At 35.9% G+C, this 27,042-nt stretch overlaps 1 protein-coding gene across 2 annotated transcripts in view; it reads left to right on the top strand.

Annotated features, from left to right (window-relative positions):
• Window positions 1-24,324, top strand: part of CEPT1 (choline/ethanolamine phosphotransferase 1) — a 39,098-nt gene extending 14,774 nt beyond the window's left edge. The window contains exons 4-9 of one of the 2 annotated variants that reach the window (XM_052636944.1): window positions 1,673-1,814; window positions 7,051-7,135; window positions 21,486-21,617; window positions 22,140-22,298; window positions 22,789-22,914; window positions 23,610-24,324. In XM_052636944.1, the coding sequence (XP_052492904.1) occupies window positions 1,673-1,814; window positions 7,051-7,135; window positions 21,486-21,617; window positions 22,140-22,298; window positions 22,789-22,914; window positions 23,610-23,729 (764 nt within the window). In that variant the 3' untranslated portion in view covers window positions 23,730-24,324. Of the gene's footprint in view, window positions 1-1,672; window positions 1,815-7,050; window positions 7,136-14,022; window positions 14,108-21,485; window positions 21,618-22,139; window positions 22,299-22,788; window positions 22,915-23,609 lie in introns of both variants that reach the window. The other variant, XM_052636945.1, reaches the window with a different exon arrangement.
• Window positions 24,325-27,042: the final 2,718 nt, after the last annotated feature.

Raw genomic sequence — 27,042 nt, 5'->3', positions numbered from 1 at the left:
TAGAAATTAAATGACAGTTTCTAACTAGTCTTCTTTTCAAGAACTCTGTTCCCCCGACTCCCCACCTTGCCACATACTCCTCCCAACACACGTATTTTGTTATTTAGTTCTTCAGTTGGTTTCTTGTCATTTGGCACAGCGTTTAAAATATTTTTAAAGAGGCAAAAAAAAACCCTTGATGGTTTTACTTTGTGAACTCAGATTCACAAATGTAAGCATATGTTAAAATCATTGTTTGATTGTATCCTGATAGCAGCTTGCTTAGCACAGGGGAGGGAACAGATAAGTTCATGTAAATCTTAAGAAAAAGCTTTTACTGAAGATGCTAGTTGGGCAGCTTGAAAAACTATTATAATTTAATTTGGTAACAGCAGAATGATAGTTCTGGATTTTTTTCTAAGTGATAGTCATTTTTGCATTGTAGTTTAAGTTCAAAACTTTTATAGGCAGTCCTTTTTTTGTTTTTAATGTATATTACCCATAGTGAAATCTGCTAAATAAAAAAGATTGCTATCTAAAGCCAGTGAATTATCTAGGCTTTTGTCTTTCTTTCTTTTTGACTTTCTGCCTTGTAATTTTTCACTGCTCACTAGTACTGTATCATTGAGTTGAGGGAATACAGACATACCTCAGATGCATTGCGGATTCAGTTTCAGACCACTGCAATACAGTGAATATTGCAATAAAGTGAGACACAAGTTTTTTTGATTTCCTAGTGTATGTAAAACTTATTTTTACACTACGGTTTAGTCTGTTAACTGTGCAATAACATTATTTCTGAAAAATGTACGTTATTTAATTAAAAAATATTGATTTAAAAAAATGCTATCATCTGAGCCTTCAGCAAGTTGTAATCTTTTTTGCAGTAGTAACATCAAAGATCACTGATCAGAAATCATGACAAATGTAATAATGGAAAAAAATTGGAAGTATTTTAACAATGACCAAAATGTGACACAGAGATACTAAGTGAGCTAAAACTGTTGAAAAGAAAGTGGCACTGATAGACATGCAATGCAAGGCTGCCACAAACCTTTAATTGAAAAAAAAAAAAAGCAATATCTGGAAGCACAGTATCTGTAAAGTGTAATAAAATGAGATACGCATGTACTCCAAAAAAATGCTAAAGTATTTTAGTTGCTTTCAAGAAGTTTGTTTTCACCTAGTGGTATGGTGAAATAACAGATCGAAGTTACAGGGTAAATGTTAATATAAAAGACTATAGCCTGCTTTCCTATTTACGTAGATGACTGAAAAAAGATTAAACATTCATATCTTTTTGCCTCATCTAAAATCATTATGGAAATCAGTCCTGGGTGTTCTTTGGAAGGACTGATGCTAAAGCTGAAACTACAGTACTTTGGCCACCTCATGCGAAGAGTTGACTCATTGGAAAAGACTCTGATGCTGGGAGTGATTGGGGGCAGGAGGAGAAGGGGACGACAGAGGATGAGATGGCTGGATGGCATCACCAACTCAATGGACATGAGTTTGAGTGATCTCCGGGAAATGATGATGGACAGGGAGGCCTGATGTGCTGCAGTTCATGGGGTCGCAAAGAGTCGGACACGCCTGAGCAACTGAACTGAACTGAACTGAAAATCATTACCAGCTTAGTTAATGTTTGTTAATCAGATTGTTTAGTTTTTTCACTGTAATCTTTCTTTTTCAGTTTTTGTGGTTCTTGGAACTTGTATTGCAGTGCAACTGGGGACAAACCCTGATTGGATGTTTTTTTGTTGTTTTGCTGGGACATTCATGTTCTATTGTGCGCACTGGCAAACATATGTTTCTGGAACATTACGATTTGGAATGTAAGTAACAGTTAATGGTGTGTGTTTTTTCTCTCTCAGATATGAAGAATGTTGCTCATAGATGTTTAAGTATTAGAAATTGGTCAAATCACTAGTTTAGTAAATAAAAGAAACTTTCATTATTTTATCATGTGTCCTTCTGTCACACTGTTTAAAAGGAAATATTAGAAATTGCCAACCAATATTTTTAAAGTGATATGAAAAATAATAGCCCCTTCACTCATATCCAACTGTTTTTCCCTCAAGTTCATTTTTCTTTTTCCCCACTGTTATTCATCTTAATACTGTGTTTTATTTTGACCTATGAAGTTGTATTTTCAGGAAAGAAAAGATAGTTTATGAAAGCTAAGAGCAACTCTTTAAATATCATAGCTTAATTAGATTTTTCTCTCTTCATGTTATTTTTATTTATGAATCTATAAATATCTAAACTCATGATACTTTAGAGGATATGAGCACAACATATAGATTATTACTGCTAACAAAATGCCTAAGAATTTAAAAAATGAAATAGGAACTTTCTTTAAACTCCAAAATGAATAGTTCCTACTTGATAATTAGTGCTTTTCTGTAAATATTTTGTGTGTGTTTGTGTAAATATTCATGAGTAAGCCAGTCTTGAAAAGGTTAAGGATGGAATTCACCAACTGGTGTTTAATTAAGTATCACAGATCTGATTTACACTACTGTAGTCTTTTAATTTTTTCCTGGTGTAGGTTAAATGAAAAAGAGCGTGAGAAAAGACTCTGAAAACTTCATGGAATATCATAATAAAAGTCTCTGATGTGAAGTGATAGGAGACCGTCTTAACCAAGTCTTTCATTAAGACAAATCATTAACGGATTTTAAAATTTTAGGTCACTGATGAACTTAGGTTTCTAGTCCTTGAAAAAGCCAGAAAGCATAGAAATTTAGCTGTCCCCTACAAGTTCTCTTCAGGTGATTTTTGCTAACCTTATTTAAATAGGATTTAAGATGTTCTTATGACAGTAAATGAATAATTAATAATAATTTGAATGTTAACTAAAAGACATGTCTTGGAATGACTTAAAAATAGAGGGATTTAGAGAATGTGTTTAAGGCACAGCTTAAGTGACAATAGTTGTCATGAGTTTCTAATTGAAAACTGTTCTGTGCATTTATCAGCAGTTTATAAAATGATCTATGGTCAGAAAATATGGAAGATATCAAATACTTTAAAAAAAGCAGTAATCAAAAATATTGTGTACAGATTTTTTTTCAATATTTTCATAGTTTCATTGTAATCTCAGTAATGTTTTCATAGTCTTTATCTGCATTAGGTAAAAACCACAAAATATAAAGGACTTCTAAGATCACTTGATTTGCTCTAATTCAGTTTTAATTGTTAGTGACGTTATTGTTTTCAAAAATAGCAGAATTTGTAGTACTTGGGTTTCACATAGTTTATGTTTCATTGGTTATTATGTTAGGGTTAACTTTCAAACCCTTATTTTGAAAGCTTATTTATCACTTAGCCCTAATTTATTTTCTTTCCCTTTCAAGTAAAGCAGCACCAGTCTTAATGGTGTGGGAAGTGAAGAAAGGAAAGCAAATGAACCATGGAACAGGGGAAGAGTTAAATAGACAGTATTTTTAGGGGTGATTTGCTGTGACTGCTTTCTTTTTGCCAGTCTTGAAATTTCCCATGTGGTATATTCCTTTGATGAAATACATACTTGGAGAATTGCAAGCAGTTCTATATTGTTAAATCATAAGATGCCCGTAGGGGTGTGATAGGAGATAAGGCTGGAGAAGATCCAGAAAATCACAGGCCTTCTGTGTTCTGCCAATAACTGAGGCCTTTTCATCCTCAATCAATGGAGAATCTTTGCAGGAAGTGAGAAAAGATCAGTCTGGCAACAGTTTGGAGGGTGAATTGGAGTCGGCTATGACAGAAGTTAGGTCCTTTAGGAGGCATTAACATAATTAAATATGAGGAATGATGAAATCTGAACTAGCAGTCACAGTGCTATTGTAGAGAAAGGGGGAATTTCTCTGACCATACAGTGTTTGGTACTTTGCCTTCCAGTGCAGGGAGTGTGGGTTCAGTCCTTGTTAGGGAGCTAACATGCCACATGCCTTGTGTCCAAAGAACCAAAACATGAAACAGAAGCAATATCATAACAAATTCAATAAAGACTTTAAAAATGGTCCACATCAAAAAATCTTTAAAAAAAAAAGACAAGAAAGGGATATGTTAGAGAGAAACTTAACAGGTAGAAACTATAGGCCATAGTCTGTATTTGAATATGAAGAATGAATGAGAGAGCAGAGGTTGGAATGAGTCCCATTTCCCCTTCTAGGGTAGCTGAATGAAAGATGGGAAAAGGAATCTATTTGAAGGAATAGTTTTCTCTAGAACACGTATGTGACGGATTTTAGACATCTAAACAGAATGAGAATAGCAGAAAATGTAGAGAGCAAGCCTAGAAAGAAGCCTGTGAAAATTATTGAACAGCTAGAGTAGGAGGAGGCATACCAGAAAGAAAAGCCAGAAGAGAGATGAATTTCAAAAGAGAACAATGCTAAATGCTGCCAAGACTCAAAATGAGGCCATACCGTAGGGAATAGAAGTGAATGGAATTATGAGCTGTATCTTTGCTCTGATCACTGACATCTGATATGCTGAAAGCTGCCTTGCACAGAGTATCAATACCTTTCACATCTAGACAGACCTCTGTCCTTTAGTGCTTCTGGACTAAGCAAGTAGAGATCTGATGGAGATAAGTACTGCTAATTGGGACCCTTCTTGACCCAGTTTATACCTTTGGAACTTTTCCTAGCCCTGGATATGAAAAACTGAGGGAGGGATGTGGCCTTAGATGTTAGAACTTCATAGAAGCATAAGTTAGGAGGAAAAGAAAAATTATGAGTTGAAGCTCATGGGTAAACATTTGTAAAATAGTCTTTTAATTGTTCATGGATTATATTAAATGAAAGAGTTCATATTTCTTAAGGCCTAAGCCTTCTATATCTAGATACTTTTAAATATAACTTGTATGTATAGAAACATTTTTATAAATTAAATGCTTAGAAACCCTAAACAATCTTTAATAAAACTATATTTATATAAAATGAAGGCCTTAAAAAATCTTACACATTGTAAAAGGTAAAACCATTAAATTACTATTTCAGGAAAAAAAATGACTCAAGTTGTCTTTTCAGAAGAGAACAAAAGAAAGAAATTGTAATAGATTGAACTCATGCCAGTGTCTTTCCTCAGGTGTTATCTCCATATTATCTGCATATCAGCTTTGGCAAGGCCCATGACTTTCGTGGGCCTCATTTCCCAACTTGTAAGAGTTTGATATCTAAGGTTCCTTCTGTGAGTCTGTTACTTTTACAGATATTATTTCAGCTTATGGCATTTTTCAGTTCATATATCTAGGGTTTCACATTTACATTAACCAAAAACCTGGCCACCAGCATTTATTCCTATGTAAATAAATAACTTACGACTTTTTCCTTTTATGTAGTTAATTGAAAAAAGTTAATAGGCTGTGTATTTACTGGTAGTCTGACAAATCAAGTTCATCTTCTTATCCTGATAACCTCTAAAGAATAAGTGCTCAGAGACCTCCTGCCTCCAAGTAATTAAAAATTGTTGTCTGTTGATACATAATCTACTTTCTGTGGATTAAGAATTAGGAAATTTCCTATATATAAAATAGATAAACAAGATCCTACTGTATAGCACAGGGAACTATATTCAATACCCTGTAATAAACCATAATAGAAAAGAATATAAAAAAGAATATGTGTATTATGTATATAACATATTTTATATATATATATAATGTTATATCTTACATAACTGAATCACTTTGCTATGCAGTAGAAACTAACACAACATTGTAAATCAACTATACTTCAATAAAAAATAAAAGAAGGAAATTTCCTATTGAATGCCTGTATAGGATCTACCTGTCTTTAAATGTTTAAGATTTATCACATTAATTATTTAGTACCAGAGATTTTCCTTTTAGTTTCTAGTTCCTGTTTTTTTTCCCCTCAGTAATAATTAATTCAGTTGGACTTGCCCATTTACATTTTACCAAATTATTATAGGTAATACTTTCTGGTGGCTCAGACGATAAAAGGTCTGCCTACAGTGCGGGAGACCCGGGCTCAGTCCCTGGGTTGGGAAGATCTCCTGGAGAAGGAAATGGCAACCCACTCCAGTATTCTTGCCTGGAAAATCCCATGGACAGAGGATTCTGTTAGGCTATAGTCTATGAGGTCGCAAAGAGTCAGACAAGACTGAGCGACTTCACTTTTATACTAAAATAACTATCTATATTAATGTAAAACCTAGACTGTAGTTTGACTCTCAGATCATCAGGTAAAATCACAGACTTCTTTCTTATTCTCATTCCTCAGTTCTTAATTTTTATTGTGTAGTTTTTATTGAAGTCTCTTCTATACTGCCTCTCTTTTTCTGTCACCATGTGTTCCAGAACTTCTTTAGTGATTATATTGGATGTTTTAATGATTTTTATGACTAATAAAGTAATCCCATACAGTAGAGAGAGATAATGCTTATGAGGAATTAAGGGAAGAGAGAGGAAGAAGAATAAGATTCTAGACTAGAGATTATCGGGAAGCAGGATAGATAAATGGCCAATTTGACTTTTGCTCTGACTGTATTAAAAGAGGTCACACATTCACTCTGCTACTTGCCCTTTCTACATCCATGTGAGAATTCTACTGAGCTTGCAAAGGCAGGAGCAGGATGAGGTATGGAGAAGTAAAGGGGTGTCAGATGATGAGTGGTTTTGCAGACACATAGATGACTGTCCATTGGGGCTCCTGGGAAGTATTTTTATCCACCGGGAAGTCTGGGTAGGTTCTGGCACTGAAGGGACCTATGTCACAGACAGTGTGATTATTTTTGGCAAGCAGTATTCAACATTCCTAGGTAACTGAGCATTGACTATATTTTTAGTTCCATTGTTTCCAACTGCCTATTTGTAAGTCATTTGTTCAGTGTATTAGTTTTGATTTTTAAACTTCTATACTATTTTGATTTGGGTAAGAATACCTGTATGCATAAGGATAATAATAGTGCCGTATAAATTGTATCATTGAATCTTTAGATGTCTTTATAAGGAGAATGCTACATTTTAAATCTGTTTTTGCTCCCTTGTTTTCGTAGGGCTATTTAGCAAAAGTTCTGAGTAAAGTTACTTTGAAATGTTTGTTTCCTTATGCATAGATTCGATGTTACAGAGTCCCAGATCATAATTATAATATGCCAGCTTCTCACAGGAACCCTGGGACCTTGGTTCTGGAACTTCACGGTAACTGCTAGAATATTCATGCTGTCCAATGAACAATGGCGTGAACTCAATAAAGACAGCACCTTTGTCATGCACAGAGTAATTAAAAAACAAAAATTCAAAAGTCTTCCTGGTGGTATTTCACAAACAGGTCATTAGAAAACAAATAATTTTAATATATAATAGGGCAATAAAAATCCACCCTATTAAACAAAATTTTTTGAAATTAATATTTCTGGTGATTTGATGCTAAAAACAGTTCTTTCCCATTTACCTGATATACCTTATATTATTTTTGCTCTATGTAATATTTTTGAAACAAATACCTTTCCACCATTAAACAGAACTTTTTGGTATTTATATTTTGGAAAAAATAAGCCAAGCAGAGTTTTCCTTAGATAGGTAATTTGAGAAGCTTCTTTATAATTATATAGAAAAGATTCTGTTTATTCTCTTAATATTCTTTAAGATACCTGGTACTAGTTCTTCTGCTTCTATTAAATGATCTTGGTTTAAAAAAAATAATGCTAAAAGCTGTTGTCACTTCTGTTTGTTTTGCTTACTGTTTTCCTCTCTTAGTTGTGCTTTAAAAACTAAGTATTCTTAGCTTTTCATGTTACTATCGGTCGTCCTTTGAATACCTTCTTTTTTCTGTTTTGTTTTGGTAAATATTATTTCCTTAATGCTAACAAAGTAAGTAATGATCTTTTGCCCCCCTTCATATTAGAATTGTAATTTTGGCCTTATAATTTTTAAATGTTCAAAAAAACTTATTAGGAAATGGTTTCCCAGTGAAATTTTCCAGAATCCTTTACACTTTAGTCTGAAAGATTTTATTTATAAGAAAAACAGTTTTCAAAAAAATTTTTACAGTTTAAATAGTATTGGGAAAAAAATAATATTGGGGAACTGTTCATATTATAGATCATTCTAGCAATACACGGCTGCTGCTGCTGCTAAGTCGCTTCAGTCGTGTCCGACTCTGTGCAACCCCATAGACAGCAGCCCACCAGGCTCCCCCATCCCTGGGATTCTCCAGGCAAGAACACTGGAGTGGGTTGCCATTTCCTCCTCCAATGCATCAAAGTGAAAAGTGAAAGTGAAGTTGCTCAGTCGTGTCCGACTCGTAGTGACCCCATGGACTGCAGCCCACCAGGCTCCTCCATAATACAAGGCTAGAAGGCTGCATTAGGTTTTGTGCATTGAGTCCCCGTATCCAAAAATGCTTCAGTAATATGATAGAAATAATGAGTCTCTGATAGCAGAGTGCTTTCTGAAAAGTATCTTGCAGCATTGTAAATCCATTTATTCAATGGTGGTAGTGGTGGCTGTGGGGACAAATTAATAGGGATCTCCTACACCATTTTTTCAAATTAACTTGGAATATGGAATATATTAAGAAGTACTATAGGCATGTTTTAGAAGCAAAACTGGAGCCATTTTCAGTTGAATTACAACATATTGGCATAGTTATTTGGGAGATTCCCTCCCCGAGCAGAACAATGTGCATAGTTCAGGATGTGTCATTCTATAGCTCTCCTTTACCTTTAGCCTGTTTCTAGTACTTTCTCCAAAGACCTGAAGCTTTGTTCTCACTGCAGTTGTCTAGATTTATAATTTTTGATAGCTCATTTATTAATATTAAACTTACCAAAAGTTTTTTCCACTAGTGTTCTTTATTATATTAATAGGATATTTACTCTTTTACCTTCACTTTGTCTGTCTATAACAAAGTACTTTCTGTTTATAGAGCACTTCCTATTAAAATGTTTTTAAAAATGCATTTTAATTTTACCATCATGAAAAATGTTTTAGAAATACATTTTTTTCTCCAGATATATTGTCTTCACTTTTATCAATTGCTAACTTGCCTAGATTTTCCTTTGCTTTTAATGTGTGTTGCTTTAACTGATTTGATCATAGAAATGAAATTGTCAGATGTATTTTCTTTTTTATTTACAAAGTTCAGAGGAAGTTCTAAGCTTCAGAAAGAGTTGTTCTTTCTAATTTATTTCCAACTTATTTCAGTTTATTAGTGTCTAAACCTGTATTAGCTATTGCCTGTTGTATTCTGCCATTTTAGGGAAAATTGTGTTAGAATGTGAGAAGTGTCATGCTAAAACATACAGACATCTTAAAGACAGCAAGTTAAAAGCATATGTCAGATGTTTGTCCCAGATGATTAGTAGACTGAAAATTAGAAGAATTTTAGCACTCTTCTAATATGGAGGAACAACATTAATTTCTTTCAAGACTCTTCCACTTATCATTCTATAACCTTGAAAAAGTCACTTACCATATCTGACCAGATTTTCCTCATCTATAAATGGTGGTAATGTTTCCTACCTCCTAGGATAGTTGTGAAGGTTCAAAAAGTAAAAAACATGCTATGTGCTGACTACAGTGCTTATCATATATGTGTCTATGACCTCTTTATTTAACTCTGAGATTATTACTAAATGAGAGAAGAGTCCTCTCTTCTAATTTTTCTGTTTCCAAAGGTGATAGGAATAGGCTGCCCCTTAAATTTGAGACCTAAACTTTCGTTCCTCTTAGAGGACTTGTTCTGCTCTAGCCTTTGCCTATTTTTCTCTTATTCGAAGTCACTGAATGGGTTGTTTTGTTTTAGTTTTCTCAGATACTCTTAAAGATCCCTATAGTCGTTCATGTGGTAGATAGTACTGTTTTAAATATTTCAAAGATAGAGGCTTAGGCTTTATATATAACACTTGACTTTAAAATACTCTTAGTTGTCTGTTAGCTATATGTTTAATGTTATTAACATTAAATTTGTCATGCCCAATTTTCCCCTTATCAAGGGTAGAAAGTAAAATATTGGAAGGCAATATGTTGAATTTCTAGGTCAGTCCTCAGTCTACCAATACCAATACAGCCACTAAGTCAAATCTGACTCTTTGCAACCCCATGGACTGCAGCACACTAGGCTCCCTGTCCTTCACCATCTCCTGAAGTTTGCTCAAATTTATATCCATTGTCGATGATGCCATCCAATTCTGCTTATATATAAGTTCCCTAGAACATCAGATTCATTTACAAATAATTGCAAATCTGTAATTAATAACAATCTAATCCTTAACTAGGACTCCAGCCCGCTTCAGTGACTTCTAAGAAGAATGCTTCTTTTAAAATAACTGACAAGTCAGATTATACAAATCAGAATTTCTGTGACATTGTGAATTTAACGCTAGTGCACAGTCTCTGTTTACCAAGTTAATAGCCAACCCAGTTAAAACAAAATCATATTTACTATATGTAGTTTAACAGAAAAATTAATTTCCAAATTAACTGCAAGTAATACATATGTTATATGTAGAAAAAAACTAGATTAAATTGTCTTATTTCTGATATTAAAAATTCTAGGAAATGATGATTAACATACTTATCGATGTTCACAGAATGTCAGTTAAATCCCTTCACATCCCTCAGTTAATGCTGAGTCTTGTTGGAATTCAAACCAAATGCATAAAATGAAACATTCAGAATAGAAATTTTCTTTACAATTAGGTAACTTAAATAATTTGGAGTTGTTATATCCCTTAAACACTTTTAAAAGCTGTACTTCTCATGTAATAATTGTCCTGATCAGGGAACTTTCTAAGCTGCCTTTCTCTGGTGATGAATGCTCCCTAAGATCGTCACTACAACTAGAAAATTTCTATTTCCTGTTCAGAAGTTTAAATTACTCATATTTATTTAGGACACCCTGATATCTTTACCTCTTAATCAATAGATCACTAGGATGCTGTAAGGAGTGATGGACTAAGGGATTTGCTCTGAGTGTCTAAGGTTACTTTGACTCAGGACTGCCACACTTGCAGCCTCCCAATCAGAAAAATGAGAGAGCTGTCTCCACAACTAGTTTGCTTTTTTCCATCTTTCTTCTGTGACAACCACCAGGATATTGTTTGGTTGGCTTGTTGTAGTAATTTTTTGTGTTCTGACCAGAGCACTCATAGATTTATCCATAGCATTTGGGGAGTTTTCTTTTGTTCTTTGACAAAACCTATTCTAAAATAAAGTAGAAGTAAGAAATTATTAAGCAATCCCAGTCAAGACATTTAAATACTTTCATGGTTATAGAAAATTGTATTTACTATCATCTAGTTCCCCCCTCTCTGAAACTCTTAGGCTGTAGAACTCTAATCCTACAGATATGAGATTTGTTTTCCCATGTCTTTTGAAAAAATCACTGTGGTGTTTTACGTGGTTTTCTACCCCATAGCCTTTGTACTCTGAAGGGTTTATTTTTTGCTGGGGTTGTGGAGATTGATTTTTTTGTTGTTTGCTTTTGTTTTAGAGAAATAGTTCCAGCACTTGGAAATATTATCACCCATGTTGTCATTTTGAAGAAAAAATAATAAGCAAGTGGCTATAGAAATGCCAAATTCCTGCCTTTATATAGAATTTTCCCTCTAGATAATTATGTCTTTCCTGTATAGCCAAAAAAACTTAAGATGAGCCCCCTCCTAATATGTGTCACAGTAAATTCACCCCATACTGAGAGACTTCCTAGTGGAGGATGAAAAAATGGACTGTCAGGTAACCAATTCTCTTCTAAACAGAATTATTAATTCTTGTTCACTGTTAATTGTTTCTGCCCCGTGTCCCTCTTAGCTTGCTTTTTCTGTCTTTGGGGATAGCCTCACACTGCACCCTTTTTCATGAACAGTCAGTGATTAGACTGATACTCATTAGAATGATTAGAGCCACACATCCAGGAGTGGTAATAGCCAGTTCTCATGATTGAGAGTAGGAGGGAGTACAGAGTATTCCCCTAAATCATATAATCACATGGGAAAAAATATTCTTAACTAATTACCAACTGGTAAGTAAGTTTTCCTTGACTCTCCTTCCTAACATTAAGACATTGTTGATCTAAATTCAGTGATATTATCTGAATGGTTTACAAAATTCTGTCTTCCAAAGTTTCCAAACAAGTTATAAAATCCATTAAAATTTCCCTAGGAATCCCAGTTTGGGGCTTTGTAAAGATCATTCATGTTTCCTAATCTCTTACATTCATCCAAGGTACATAGATTAATTGCATGAGGTTCCCTCCATTTTTATTTTGTAATTCTATACTTCTGGCCCTTCCCCTCCCAGAAGGCTACTTCATATATCCAGCAAAATGTTGTAAGATGTCTGCCCTCCTCCACCCAAGACAGAATCGATCATCTTTGACACCTGCTCAGTCTCCTGAGTCTGCTACTGAGTGTAATTCCCCTTATTGGCAACATCACTCACCAGGTCAGCTCTACAGATTCTTTTTAGCCTAATTCAGTCCATTTTTCTTTCCAATAAATGTGTGTATCAAGATAACTACATCACTATGTTTGCAGCTTAATACGCTTCTGTTTAAAAAACATTCTTGAGCAATCAAAGATCAGTTTCTTCAGTTTTGAGAGACTGGCTTCAGTCTAGTTGTTTATTATGAGCATAAAACTCACATTTCTTAAGCTCACATTATAGATTGTCTGCTTGAAGTATCAATTTTAGAAATGGGGACTCTGTTTTGCTCTAGAATTTGAACCTCCTTGCTGTTGTTGCTGTCCACTTTCTTAGACTAATTTTTTTTTAGTTTATCTTAAAAGATAAATTATTCACTTTGTTTAAAAACTAACATTATAAAAAAGTTATGCAGTGAATAGTCTCTTCTCATCCTCATTTCCCAGCTGTCCAGTTCTCACACTGCCCTCTCCAGTAGGTACCCACTGTTCTTAGTTTGTAAGGTATCCTTCCAGAAATTTGTTATGTAATTATTGGCAAAAATTAAAATGGAATATTATTTTTCTTCTTTTTTTTTTACACAAAAAGTAGCATATACTTTTCTGCAACTTTTTTTTTTTCACCTAATATAACTGATATTTTTCCATATCACCAGATAGAGAGCTGTCCCACTCTTTTTTTAAAAAACTACCCAATAGTCCCTTGTATGGAAGTACAATACCATACTTTCTATAACTATTCCCTCATTGAGAGATATTTTTAAAGCTTTGCTACCATGAATAATGCTGTGATAAATCACCTTGTACAGACATTCTGTGTGAGCGTACCGTAGGGTAAATCATCGAAACTGAAAGGCATTTGGACCCAATAATCTGAGAAGGACAGTCTCAAGATTATATAAAGTGCTGGTTTATAGAGGGAAAGGAACACCACTTTATGCTTTACTTCTCAGTCTTTTTGCCCATATTCTTTTTTCAGACTCTCAGACTTCTAATTTCTACTGCCCTGTTTTTGTACCAGGTTTGTCTCTTCTTAACTGTAAAGATCATTTTCAACAACCTCAAAGCTAATTCTTGACTGCTTTCAGTATCTTCTTTCTGGATGTCTTAGAGTAATTGACCTAATTAGCATAAGAATTTGAAAATTGGGTGAATTTTTTTCCACACCCATACCATGGAAGGCATTAAATGAATAAAAAGGACAGTAAGTTTTGCATCTGTGATTTAGGTTACTTTAGTAAAAGCTCACCATTTCTTCCATTTGATACTACAAAGCACTTATTTCAAGATCTCATATACCAGTACAGTGTAGTCCTCTGCTTGACATTCAAAATTTAATACACACACTTATTTTTTTCTTTTTCTTTCTTTTTTTTTTTTGGTGAGAAAGGTTAAGCTATAGTTTCAACCCAACTTCAGAAATTTTCTTTAGAAAGGAGGGGTTTTTATTGCTCTGTGAAATTGATTAAATTAAATGAAAATGCCCTGGATTTTATTTGATTTTGCTCATAACAAATTTTTGACACCTCCTTTTCCCCTTTCCTCAATATTTGAGATTTTTTTTCTATTGTGCATGATAGAGGAATGCTGCTAAGCTTGCAAGTAATTAACTTGAAATTGTTTTGAGTAATTCTGCTTTTTTGGCTTTTTGTACCTAATCAGAATTGATGTGACTGAAGTGCAAATCTTCATAATAATCATGCATTTGCTGGCAGTGATTGGAGGACCACCTTTTTGGCAATCTATGGTAACTCTTCACATTGTGTATCCCACGTAATGCATGTTGTCTTTTGCTTGTGTTTTTCTAATCCAGTATAATCCAGTTAAAAGGTGATATGTCAAATTATTTTGTTCTTTCCGAAAACAAAAAGTCACAGCAACGTTAAGACACAAGCTTCTCTTTAGGGCATAGTGAATTTTACTATTTGGAGTTATGTGGTTCAGTAGGTCCATTTCAAGGGTATTGTTAAAGGCTTTCAGAATTATTATTTGTTATCCCATTGTATAAGTGAGGGAACAGCAGGTAGTGTATCAAGTTAACCAATGACAAGACTAAGTCAGACCTTTTATTCTCCAGCTGAACTACAGGAGTCTACTAGTTTGTCCACTGTATGCTTAAAGCTGAATAATGAATTTTGGTAGTAAATTAATTCTGACCCCAGAACAGAATAAATGCTTATTGAAATAAATGCTGTAGGATTGTTTCAACAAGCTGAGACCCTGATTTTCAACCTGACCTGAAATATAGTCATCCCCAAGAAACACAAGTTCCTTCCCACAAACTTCTGGAGAAAGAATATAATATATATAATACAGGGGCGTCAAGAACACAGGCTAAGGAACCAGACTGCCTGAGTTTGGTACTGGCTTCACTGCCTACTGAGTGAACTTGATCTGTTGTTCAACTCTCTGTGGCTTAGTTTTCTCCTCTTATAAAATGAGGACAATAATAGTACCTGTCTGATAAGGTTATTTTGTGGATTAAATGAGTATGTGTAAAGCACTCAGGAACAGTCTCCATCAAATGATAAGCCCTCAAGAGAAGTTGTGGCTGGTCTTACATTTGGAATTTTTCCTACTCCTAAACAAACACAGGATGAGATGGCTGGATGGCATCACGGACTCGATGGACGTGAGTCTGAGTGAACTCCGGGAGATGGTGGTGGACAGGGAGGCCTGGCATGCTGTGATTCATGGGGTCGCAAAGAGTCGAACACGACTGAGCGACTGAACTGAACTGAACTGAAACAAACACAGTTCTTAAAAGTCAGATTAATATTTAAGTATAAGGGAAATTTACTCAGCAAAATTTTCCCTTTACCTAACTCATTTAATGATGGTGAATTTGATACTCAAGGAAGTATAATTAACATGTTTCCCTAAGTATTTATTACCAGAAATTGCATAATGGCTTTTGTTGACAGGATAGCCTTGTGAGGAGGGAAATAAAAGAATAAAAATAATCGTTAGTCAATCAGGAAAATTCTGAAACTGTTCATGCATAGTATCATTCAAAATCACATCTTTTTTACACATTAGTCTCAAATGCCAGTACTGTCTCTAGTGAAATCCAAGATCTATAGATACATAAACATGTCCTATATATATGTATCTCTCTGTAGATCTTGGATTTCATATAGTTATTTCTTATGCTCTCTTGTAGGCTAAATAGTAAACAGTTATAAGTAGCTATAAAAATGTTAAGTAGGTAATAGTTTTAAACAATTTGGCTGTAGAAGAGAAGTTAAAGTAGTCTTCTCCTGAAACTATTTTATAAAGCCTAAAGCTTGTCTCTCACTTAATTTTTTTTATCGCTTGACTATATTATTTTTTTCATAGGCTTTGTGTTTTATACCAAAATATCTCCCCCTCCAAATTTACTTTGCATCTCTTATACACATATAAATTACCTGTAGTGTTTCAACATATCAATAGCAAAAAATAGAATTTCTGGCTTAATTGTCTAGAAACAAGTCAACATCAAGTATATATACCTAATTATCCATATCAGCATGGAAGTACGGAAAGCATTGTTGTCAATGTAGTTGTGTATTCACGCAGGCTATACACATATCCTTAATTTTTAGGTGATACCTGGCAGTAAATTTGCTTCAAGTAAACATGTTCCCTTTATTAGGATTTATATACAGAATCTGTACATGTGCATAACAGAAATTATTTTTCTTTAAAAGGATCAAATATTTTGTCCTGTCTTTATTGACAAGATATATACAATCATTCTTTTTTATTATATGTTTAAAGAAGTAATCTGAGGAACTCTCAGACCCAAGACTGAATTGGAGGTCCCAGACCCAGCAATTCAATTCCAGGATTAGTGAGGTTAGGTTGCAATAAGGAAACAGATTCCCAGACCCATGTCTTATCATTAGTATCATTGGTTCTACTGTTACCATCATTAAACTAAAAGGAAAGGACTTGTCCTCTCTGGTGATATTCAGAGGCTTAGAGAAATATTTGTGTTCTTTGAGCAGTTTTCAGTACAGATTCCCATAATTGATTTCAACCACTCTTATTTCTTTTTTTGTTTATACATGACCCCATGAGCTCATGGCTGAATAAGGTGTTTTGAAATGCATTGTCTTAGTTCAGGAAAGACTATACTTCCAGTGCCCTGATTTATTTGTGTGCCAAAGTGGAGAGGAGATATTTATTTAGGGCCCAGGAATGAATTTTTTGTCTTTTGAGCCTGAGGACATAAAATGGAAATTGCCTTCCAAATCCTCATTTAAAGACTTTTATTGATATTTAAGAAAGCAGTTTTATGGTGAAAACAAATAAAAACAGTGCAAATGTCTTCTTAAAGCTGATTTTAGAAGATCAGCTGTTTTGCAAAGGTAAGTGATTTCCATCTACTGCTTATTGATCATCTACTTTTTGTTTTTTTTTTTTTTCCTTCAAAGAGATTTTGTTTGTTTGTTTTACCAGAGGTTGTAGTTAGTTTTTGTTTGTTTAGGTTGGTTAGGATTTGTGTGTGTGGTTTGTGTTTCTTTTCCCCCGTGTTTTAAGAAAAGAAATTATTCTCATGCACAAAAGTGACTGCATAGTTTATACATTGCAAGAAACAAGACATTTTTTGGTGTATTGCTTCTCCAAAAGAATATATCCTTTTGGGATGTCCTGGAACTATCTTCTATCATATATATCACTCTTGAAAAAAGGAATATTACTTTGGAAGGGATCCACATAAAATCCCCTGCTGGTTACTTTCACTGACATTTGATTATTTAAGTAGCAGTTGATGTGTGTTAAATAAATGTGTGTTAAAATAGGAGACACCTTCTAGAATCCAGTTTAGGCAAATGGTGGGTTTATTACAGGTGAGGGGTTTTACAGGAGAAGAGCTTCCCAAGTGGCGCAGTTGGTAAAGAATCCACCTACCAATTCAGGAGACACAAGAGATAGAGAATTCATCCCTGGGTCAGGAAGATTTCCCTGAGAGGAGGAAATGGCAACACACTTCAGTATTCTTGCCTGGAAAATTGCCATGGACGGAGGAGTCTGGCGGTCCACAGCCCATGGGGTCCCAGAGTCAGACATGACTGAGCGTACACACAAACATTACAGGTGAAGTTTCAGAATTCATTAGGTAGAATTCATTAGATATCTTACTGATAAACTGAAAGACTTCAGGAGTGCCTTTATACTTAAGTAAATCAGACATTCAGTTCGGTCGCTCAGTCGTGTCCGACTCTTTGCAGCCCCACGGACTGCTGTGCGCCAGTCCATCACCAGCTCCCGGAGTTTACTCAGACTCATCTCCATTGAATCTGTGATGCCATCCAACCATCTCATCCTCTGTAGTCCCCTTCTCCTCCTGCTTTCAATCTTTCCCAGCATGAGGCTCTTTTCAAGTGAGTCAGCTCTTTGCATCAGGTGGCCAAAGTATTAGAGTTTCAGCTTCAACATCAGTCCCTCCAGTGAACACTCAGGACCGATTTCCTTTAGGATGGACTTGTTGGATCTCTTTGCAGTCCAAGGGACTCTCAAGAGTCTTCTCCAACACCACAGTTCAAAAGCATCAATTCTTTGGCACTCAGCTTTCTTTATAGTCCCAACTCTCACAGCCATACATGACTACTGGAAAAACCATAGCTTTGACTAGGTGGACCTTTGTTGGCAAAGTAATGTCTCTGCTTTTTAAAATGCTGTCTAGGTTGGTCATAACTTACAAACAGACATATCCACATTCTTTGGAAGAAAGTATCTAATCTCAAAATTATACTTTCTGCTGAAATTTACAAAGCCTATAAGAGTGTTTTATTAGTAACTGATATTTTGCTTTAATCTGAGCAATTCAACCAAAACCTGTGTCTGTTTTAATCTGTAAACCTGAGAGTTTAAGATTTTTTTCATCTCTGGAAAATGAATTACATTAGATTGGTATTATTTGGTTGTATAATTTATGGCATGAGTCCAAAGGATTTTGGGCTTCCCAGGTGGCCCAGTGGTAAAGAATTTGCCTGCCAAGCAGGAGTCAGGGGTTAGATCCCTGGGTCAGGAAGACCCTTTGGAGAAGGAAGTGGCAACCCACTCCACTAGTCTTGCCTGGAGAATCCCATGGACAGAGGAGCCTGGTGGGCCACAGTCCATGGGGTTACAGAGTCAGACACAACTTAACAACAACCAGACTAAGCAACAACTTGAGGATTTCACCCTAGCTATAGAGCAGACACTGTGACCCAAGTGAGTTTGTATTCTTTCCAGCCTCAGACTGAGGACACTCTTAGTAGGCCTGAGTAGGCCTGAGATGAAGGTGTCTTTAATACAGCTTTCTGTCAGTGTCTATAAAGTGGATGCACTTTCATCACCTTGAACACGTTCCAGGAAGATGAGGACAGAAGGAGAAGGGTTGAGAAAGACAGAATGTGTCCACCCTCCTTGATCTTGAGTGAGGTGAAAGTGACAACTCTTTTAGTACTTTTTATAGGTGCTTCAGTTGGGCTGATCTTTAAGGAATCACATGGTAGGACTTGGGATTCCTTTGACTTCAGCTTTTCCTTCACGTTGCCTCATTTTCTTGTAGCTAACTTCCTTTTTCCTTCTTAATGAGGGGGCAGGATGTGTCTGCATAGCATCTCAAAAAAGTTCTACATGGAGAGTAAGAGAAAGGGAGGACATCTTAATCTATTTGACAAGTTTATATTGAACACCTACAATATCCAGGGTTCTAGAGAATATAAAAATCAATTTAAGCATAAACCTACATTCAGGAGTGAATGTTTTGGTGTATATAGCTATCATATATGACAGAGGTGAAGAGGGCCCTAAGAATGTTTATGATTCTTTGCCCCTAAGTCTGTAGCTTGGTTTGTGGCCCAGGCTTTGGCTGGCTTTTGTAATATTACTGTTTGTTCTTTCAAAGAGCAAAAATTTCCATGATCCTAAACCATTTTCACCAAATTTTAAATACAGTTGTGATGCTATTCTGGAGAAGGCAATGGCACCCACTCCAGTACTCTTGCCTGGAAAATCTCATGGATGGAGGAGCCTGGTGGTCTGTAGTCCATGGGGTCGCTAAGAGTCGGACACGACTGAGCGACTTCACTTTCACTTTTCACTGTCATGCACTGGCGAAGGCAATGGCACCCTACTCCAGTGTTCTTGACTGGAGAATCCCAGGAACGGGGGAGCCTGGTGGGCTGCTGTCTACGGGGTCGCACAGAGTCAGACACGACTGAAGCGACTTAGCAGCAGTGATGCTATTCAGTTCAGTTGTGGCACAAATTACTGCTACACTCTCATTTAGTTGTGGCACTAAGTCACTGGCACTCATTTAGTACCCTGGCCCTAATAAAGGCATGCCGCTGTAATGGATTAATGCTTTGCTTCCTTTGAAATCTGAAAGAGTGTAGTATTTCCTCCTTTGCCAGGCAGGTCCTTTGTCTAGAGGGAAAGGGGAACTAGCCAGAGTATTGAATTTCAGCCAGGTGCATCAGATTTAGATTGTGATATCTTTAGTTTTCTGAATGAGAGCAAAAAAAAAAAGAAGAAGAAATCTCTTGGAGTTCAGAGCAACCTGTGGTGTTGATTTTCTCCTTTATTGGAAACAAACTTTGAATTTGGACTGTAAGAGTTTGGAGATCAATTAGAGAAAAAAGGGGACAATTTAAGGTGCTCCATAAAGTTCTGGGCTTAATTTTTTAAGTTGACCTATTTCATTTTAGAAAATTAAACACTGCCACAGTACAACTTGAAATTTGAATAGTTGATTTTCCCCTGTTTTTTAGACTACAGTTTTGCAAGAGGTCATAGAGTTGTGTAAATAAACTGAGTTCTTGAGAGTTTTAAAGAAACAGAGTATCTAAATGTTTAATTTTGTATCTATCAATCTTCATGGGGTTTTAAACACAAAAAGAATGGGCAATTTCACATTTATTTGATTTTTAAAATACGGGCAGATGGCAGCCCTGAAAAGTATAAATAGCCCTGATTAAAATGTCTTCATCGTAAGAACGCATTACCTATTAAACCATTGTTTTGGAATGATTGCTATTGGAAAACCATAGCTTTTGGGATCTTATTTCTAGAACCATTCTGTTTCTCTTAATAGAATTTATCATTTTACTGTTGCTTTCTTTTCCTTCCATACTGGACAAAATTGGAGACTTCAGAAAAGCTAAAAAGAGAGGTGTAAAAAGGAAATTTAAAATGATTTTTAAGATTTAGTACAAGTGTGTTTTGTTTTAAATGAGGTTATTGTGTTTGCAAGGTTAGATACCTGATCTCAATCTACTGAGCCGCGCCCCCCCCCCACCCGCACGCCCTTACCTTGGGTAAATTGATTCATATTTTCCATACACTACAAAAATTTATTACTTACTTCTTCTGAAAAGTAAACTTGTATGTTAAAATTTTGGATACACAATTATAGAGCTGTAGCTGCTTGGGTGTGTATCATGTATTTTTCCTCCTGTCCCTGAGTTTTCTGTCCTCCAATGAGAACCTCTTGACATCAATATGGGAGCTGTTTTTACTTTTATGTGAAGCTACAATTTGAGATTATCAGAAGCTTCTTGAATATGAATGCTTTCTTAGTTGCTCTCTGCTTTTGCTAGCAGCTTATATTCCAACAGTTTGGAACTGGGACCTCTTTTCAGTAGAACTTTTGTCTTCCATTCTCAAGTTTGGAGATTTTTTTTAATCTTGTTGCACATACTTCTAGTTCTTTGTACTCTATGCTTTTCTCATAACAATTAATAACTAGTTACAGATTTATCAATAGAGTTCAAAAAATGCACAAAGAAAAAGGCAAAGCATACTTCTTTTATAAAAAGGCTAGAGGATAACCTGATTCAGTGTTGCCAGACTTCTGGGATGTGTTAGGTGAACTTAGCTATGACACAGACTAATAAAGTTGAATCCGTTTTTTTTTTTAAGTTGTATCAGAAGCAAGATTAATTTTTATGTAGTCTCTCATTTGTTGAGACTTGTTATGTTGTTTATAATGGAAAGGCTAGGGAAACTTCCATCAGTTTGAGTATTTACAAACTATAGAAGGAATGGAGAATATATCAGAATATGAATCAAGTATATGTTTTGTTATTTTAATCTGTATATGTGTATATATATATATATTAATTGCTCTCTCTCTCTACCTGTTAAAGATTCCAGTGCTGAATATTCAAATGAAAATTTTTCCTGCGCTTTGTACTGTAGCAGGGACCATATTTTCCTGTACAAATTACTTCCGTGTAATCTTCACAGGTGGTGTTGGAAAAAATGGATCAACGATAGCAGTAAGTATTTCTTAAGATTTCCGGTGATTGTCTGTGCTCAGACTTAGTTTTGTAATCTCTGTGCTCGGACTTAGTTTTGTAATTGCTTTTTCATTTGAGTTGTTATTTGAATTAATTAAAAATCACTTGTTAATTGAGAATTTGCACTTAGCGTTAAAGAAAAAGGTAGTGTCTGAAACTTCTGTTTTATTTACACATGTAAAGATTTATATGCTCATATTTGCATATTTTTGTGCACGCACATATACTCACACACACACTTTTAAAAACATGTATCTTTTTTAGAGTGTAATCTGCTTTGTAAAATATGTCTGGCCTCTTTACGTAAAATCAGTTTGTGCCTAACCAGTCCACACTGCTACTTTTCCCTAGTAGTTCTGGTATTCAGTTATAAAAATTGCTGGCTTTCAGACACCATGAGGTTCTTAGAAGTTTCGTTGCTGTCTTACATCAAGCAGATCCATATAGTATCTTATCAGTATAGAATACCACTAATTCCTCACTTCTTTTTATTCTAAACAGGGAACAAGTGTCCTTTCTCCTTTCCTCCATATTGGATCAGTAATTACATTAGCTGCAATGATTTATAAGAAATCAGCAGTTCAGCTTTTCGAAAAGCATCCCTGTCTTTATATATTGACATTTGGTTTTGTATCTGCCAAAATCACCAATAAGCTTGTGGTAAGCACCAGTTTTGTTTTTAACTTTCTTATTTTGGTTTTATGGCCAGAGTTTTTTATTTCACAGTTTCTTAAGCAATTCTAGAGTTTGCTCTCCTCCAGTCAAAATCTCTTGACATCAACGTAGGAACTGTTTTTACTGTTACATGAAGCTACAATTTGAGATTAACAGAAGCGCCTAAAACCTCTGCAACTCTTCTATCCACAGTTTAATTTGATTATTTAGTTTGTGTCTATTCTTCATTCTCATTCTGTACACTTAAGGCTCTTTGTGAAGAGCTTTTGGGGGGATTTAGTTGTCATGGTACATACCTTCAGTGTATAGCTCTCAAACCCACTCTGTGTTGTCATCTTAGTTTTGAACATTCAGTAGATACTGCTAAAGGATTCTTGAAACATGATATTTGATCACAATACTGATTACTGTGTAGCTCACAATTGCTGTAAAATGAAAATGGCTGCCGACATCACTGATTCTCTTTTATTCATAGGTGGCACACATGACTAAAAGTGAGATGCACTTACATGACACAGCATTCATAGGTCCAGCACTTTTGTTTCTGGACCAGTATTTTAACAGCTTTATTGATGAATATATTGTACTTTGGATAGCCCTGGTAAGTTTTGTACTGTGTTCTATTTCATGATTTGGAGGCTGCTTGTTTTCTTGTTTCAGTGGGCCAGTCCTGAGAGAGAGATCATATAATGATTTAGGGACTTCCCTGGTTATCCAGTGGTTAAAACTCCACCTGCCAAAATGAGGAACTTGGGTTCTGTTCCTGATCAGGGAACTAAGATCCCACATGCCATGGGTGTGGCCAAAAAAATTTTTTTTTAATTGTAATGATTTAGAATACCAGAAAACATTTATGGGACTTCATGAGAGTTCCTTGTGACTTTGTCTTTAGTCATTCTTTTGTATTATTAGTCCTGCCTACATCCTGGCTCATAAATTCCGTATTTCCGACTATAAAGCAGTAGTTGGCAGACTATACTGTGTGGGCCAGTGGTCAGGTTTTGTAAATAAAGTTTTCTTGAATGCCCTGTCATTTATATCTTGTCTGTGGTTGCTCTTATGCTTCAGAGGCACAGTTGAACAGTGTGACAAAGTATGGTCCACAAAGCATAAAATATTCACTAAGTTTGTTGCTCCTTGGTATAAAGGAGATCTGTGGGGAAATTGAGTTATTAAATCGTATGGAATTGAAGATGGATTTCAGGAGAAGAGAAAGTTAGAAGCCTCTCCGGCTTTAGGGATGGCCTGAGCAGGTGCTGAGAATCTAATAATCTCTCTTTTTTTTGTATTTTCCAGGTCTTCTCTTTCTTTGATTTGATTCGCTACTGTGTCAGTGTTTGCAATCAGATTGCATCTCACCTGCATATACATGTCTTCAGAATCAAGGTCTCCACAGCTCATTCTAATCATCATTAATGATGTAACTGATGTTACATAGGAAGCTAATGTTTTCTGCAGGAAAGAATCCGAACATATTAAGGAGAATGGGGCGGTTAAGACCAAGAATAATTTATAATAATCAATGTTGTATAACTTTTATTCTTTGTTATTGATAACACTTCTTAACTATCCCTGTGTGAGAATGGGAATTTCAAGTTCCATCCTGTAAATGTACGTGTTTTCATGCAGGGTTGGCCCAAGAAAGCATGCAAGAAAAAAATACCATGTGTTTGTAATTATCCTGGATTCAGAGTAAAATTGTCATGGGGGGCAGATCCCCAGTGGTGGAGATTTCTGATGTAGAATATTTCCAGGCCAAAATTCGTTGCTTTATAATTTTAACAAATCATCATCTTTTTAGTGACATCCTTGTTTAGTATCTTCTCAAGCTTTCTTTACTAAGGAGCTCAGCTTGTGGCACAGATATATTCTACTAGCTTATGAGGTGGAACTTGATAAAGATTTTGAATTTGGATTGAAAAGTTTCCTATCTTTACATTGTTGAGGAAGTCATTTTTTTATTGCTCAAGATATGGTATCTCATGGGCTTGGGAAATCCTGTTAGCATGCATAATAATGTGGTAACTTTGTCGATCCATTTTATTTTTTTAAATAAACATATAATCCGAAAGCCAGTCTTTTTTCCTCAGTTTTATTCAGTGGAAGATAAACTAAGTTTTAATGTCACTTTTTAAATTTTTAAACAAAATTTATTTTTGTTCTTTAGTAAATAAGATTAAGTCAGCTACATCGTCAACATGTGTCCTGTGACCTTTCTATTTTGTATAAAACTGTTTAACTTAAAACATGGGAGTGCTATGTTTATTTTCCCTCTTGGAAGGTTTTTTGTTGTGACAGTTGTCGCCCTTGAGATTATGTCTTTTTTCCCTTTGTAAAAAGAGAACCATAATCTTAAAAGTCCAGAGGAGTTTAATAGGTCTTTGTTGTTGTTCCTCAGCTGCTAAGTCGTGTCTGACTCTGTGACCCCATGGACTGCAGCACACCAGGCTTGCCTGTACTTCACTGTCTCCTGAAGTTTTCTCAGACTCATGCCTATTGAGTTGGTGATAACATCCAACCATCTCACGCTCTGTCATCTCCTTCTCCTCCTGCCTTCAGTCTTTCCCAGGATTAGGGTCTTTTCCAGTGAGTCAGCTCTTTGTATCACATGGCCAAGCTATTAGAGCTTCAACATCAGTCCTTCCAATGAAAATTCAGGTTTCCTTTAGGATTGACTGGTTAGTAGCTCTCAGAATCTCAAGCCCTTGCCCCAGATTTAAAATAAGAGAGGCTTGTGCCTCTCTTGGCAATTATTGAATATTTCCACTCTCCTTTTCTGGCTACAAGTTTGAAACAAAAAACAGGTGTCCTCAGTAACTATAAACCAGATCTGTTTCTATTGTGTGTAGTTCAACTGCTTGAATGAAGAGGCAAACAGCAAAAGTTTAAACTATTGACTAAAATGAGGTATCTTACTATTGATTCTTATTTATACCACTTCCATAATCATGGATACACATAGCTGTGCTGCTTTGCCTGGCATCCAGAACTCTTTCTTGCACTTTTGATGATTCCATCAATTCCATGTAATCTTGCTTAGCAGTGGTAGTGAAACCTTTCATTTCTTTGCTAGAATGTAGCAGGAAAGGGAAGTTTTCACTATCTTTGCTTGCTAGCAACTTCTCCAGCATCTGGGGTAGAGAAGTTCATACAAGAAAATGCTAGGGTAGATCAGATGTCACAAGGTAGGACAAAGGAAAAAAGAAGGAAAGATAATTAAATTTGGCAGAGTTACATCATTGTCTTATGAGATAGACACAGCAGATGTTAACTGCCTACAGTGGAAACTGAGGTTTGGAGAAGCTAAATGGCATACCAGTGTCACAACAGTTGTTCCTTTTCCAAATGGAGACTAGAATCCATATCTTCTGAATCCTGGTCCAGCCTTATCTTCTACACTATACTAGGTTTTAGTGAGTTGAAGCTACAGACTCAGGTGCTAGAATCTTTTTCAGCATAATGGAAATCTGGAAGACATCTAGGTCAACTCTACATAACCATCAACATGAGATCAAGTTATGTTTATAGTAAACCTCAGTTGGTCCTGATTCTTGTGAGCATATTATATACCCAGTTAGGGGTCAGAATCAGCGGAAGAAGTTTTAAAAATACAGGTTCCCGGGTCCTATCTTTAATGATGATTTGGTAGGTTAAAGATGGAGCCTTATATTTTCATAAGCTCCCCAGGATTCCAGTCCTGAGATACAACTAGGATTAGGAACCACTGGCATAAACTACCTAACAAAGTGCACTAACTCCTGAAAGCTGTGAAGAGTAGCAGCCTAGTTTGGGGTGGCATGTGGACAGTAGGACATGCGCCACCTGCAGTAGGTCTCTGTGCCCTGAAATGAAAGTATATTGACTTTAACTTCAATTCGGTAACCTCAGCCTCCTATTCCATCCTGCAACAACATTTGTGTTCTCTGTACAGAATCCAGGGGCCTCTGAGGGCCACGCACACATACATTAAAAAGATGGAATTTTTGAAAAACAGGATGCTTCTAGAAGTTTCCATGTCCCTTACAGTATTTAAACAGAAGCTGTCAGTAGAGATACAGAGGGAAGAGGGACCAGGTGACTACTAAACTTTGGACTTTTAAGATGATGATTCTCTTTTCTTCCCAGAGAAAAAATATCAATGTGGAGATCCCTCTGCCCTTAGCCAAAGAGTTGAACTGGCTTCTCAAAATAATGAAGTTGGAAGTAGGATGTCTAAAACGGAAAGCTCCAAACTGGAAGTGATGGGCAGACAGACCTATTGATGGAAACAATGTAGTGTTCTTCACTGACTTCTTCAGCTGAGATTCCTACTGTCAAGTCACTCTCAACTTCAAATATTTCACAAAAGGCTAGCAGCCTTTCGTCCCAGGATTCTGGAAAGCACACCTAACTTGAACCAAGAACCACTGCTGTATCGTCAGTACAGCTGCTGTTGTTACCAGTATCCCTCACCTCTTCTAGTAGAAGGCTCTCCTGGTGCCCATCATTGCCAGACACAGCACCAGAGTTCTGGGCACTGTTGCCAGTCCTCCACATCTAGCCCAGTTTATTCTCACATCTCTCGCCTTGTTTTGCTGGTTACCTCTCCATAGTGGAAGCCAGAGATACACATGTAAACAGCAAGAAGATTTTCGTCTTTATTCTTACCCTCACATGTCCACAGACCTCTGTTTATATGTGAAGAGACTGAGTATTTGGGCGACAACTTGTTCCTCTGTAGAGGATTTTG

The sequence above is a fragment of the Budorcas taxicolor genome, chromosome 3 (genome assembly GCF_023091745.1).
Source record: "Budorcas taxicolor isolate Tak-1 chromosome 3, Takin1.1, whole genome shotgun sequence".
Classification (NCBI taxonomy): domain Eukaryota; kingdom Metazoa; phylum Chordata; class Mammalia; order Artiodactyla; family Bovidae; genus Budorcas; species Budorcas taxicolor.
This window is presented reverse-complemented; position numbering and strand designations above follow the sequence as displayed.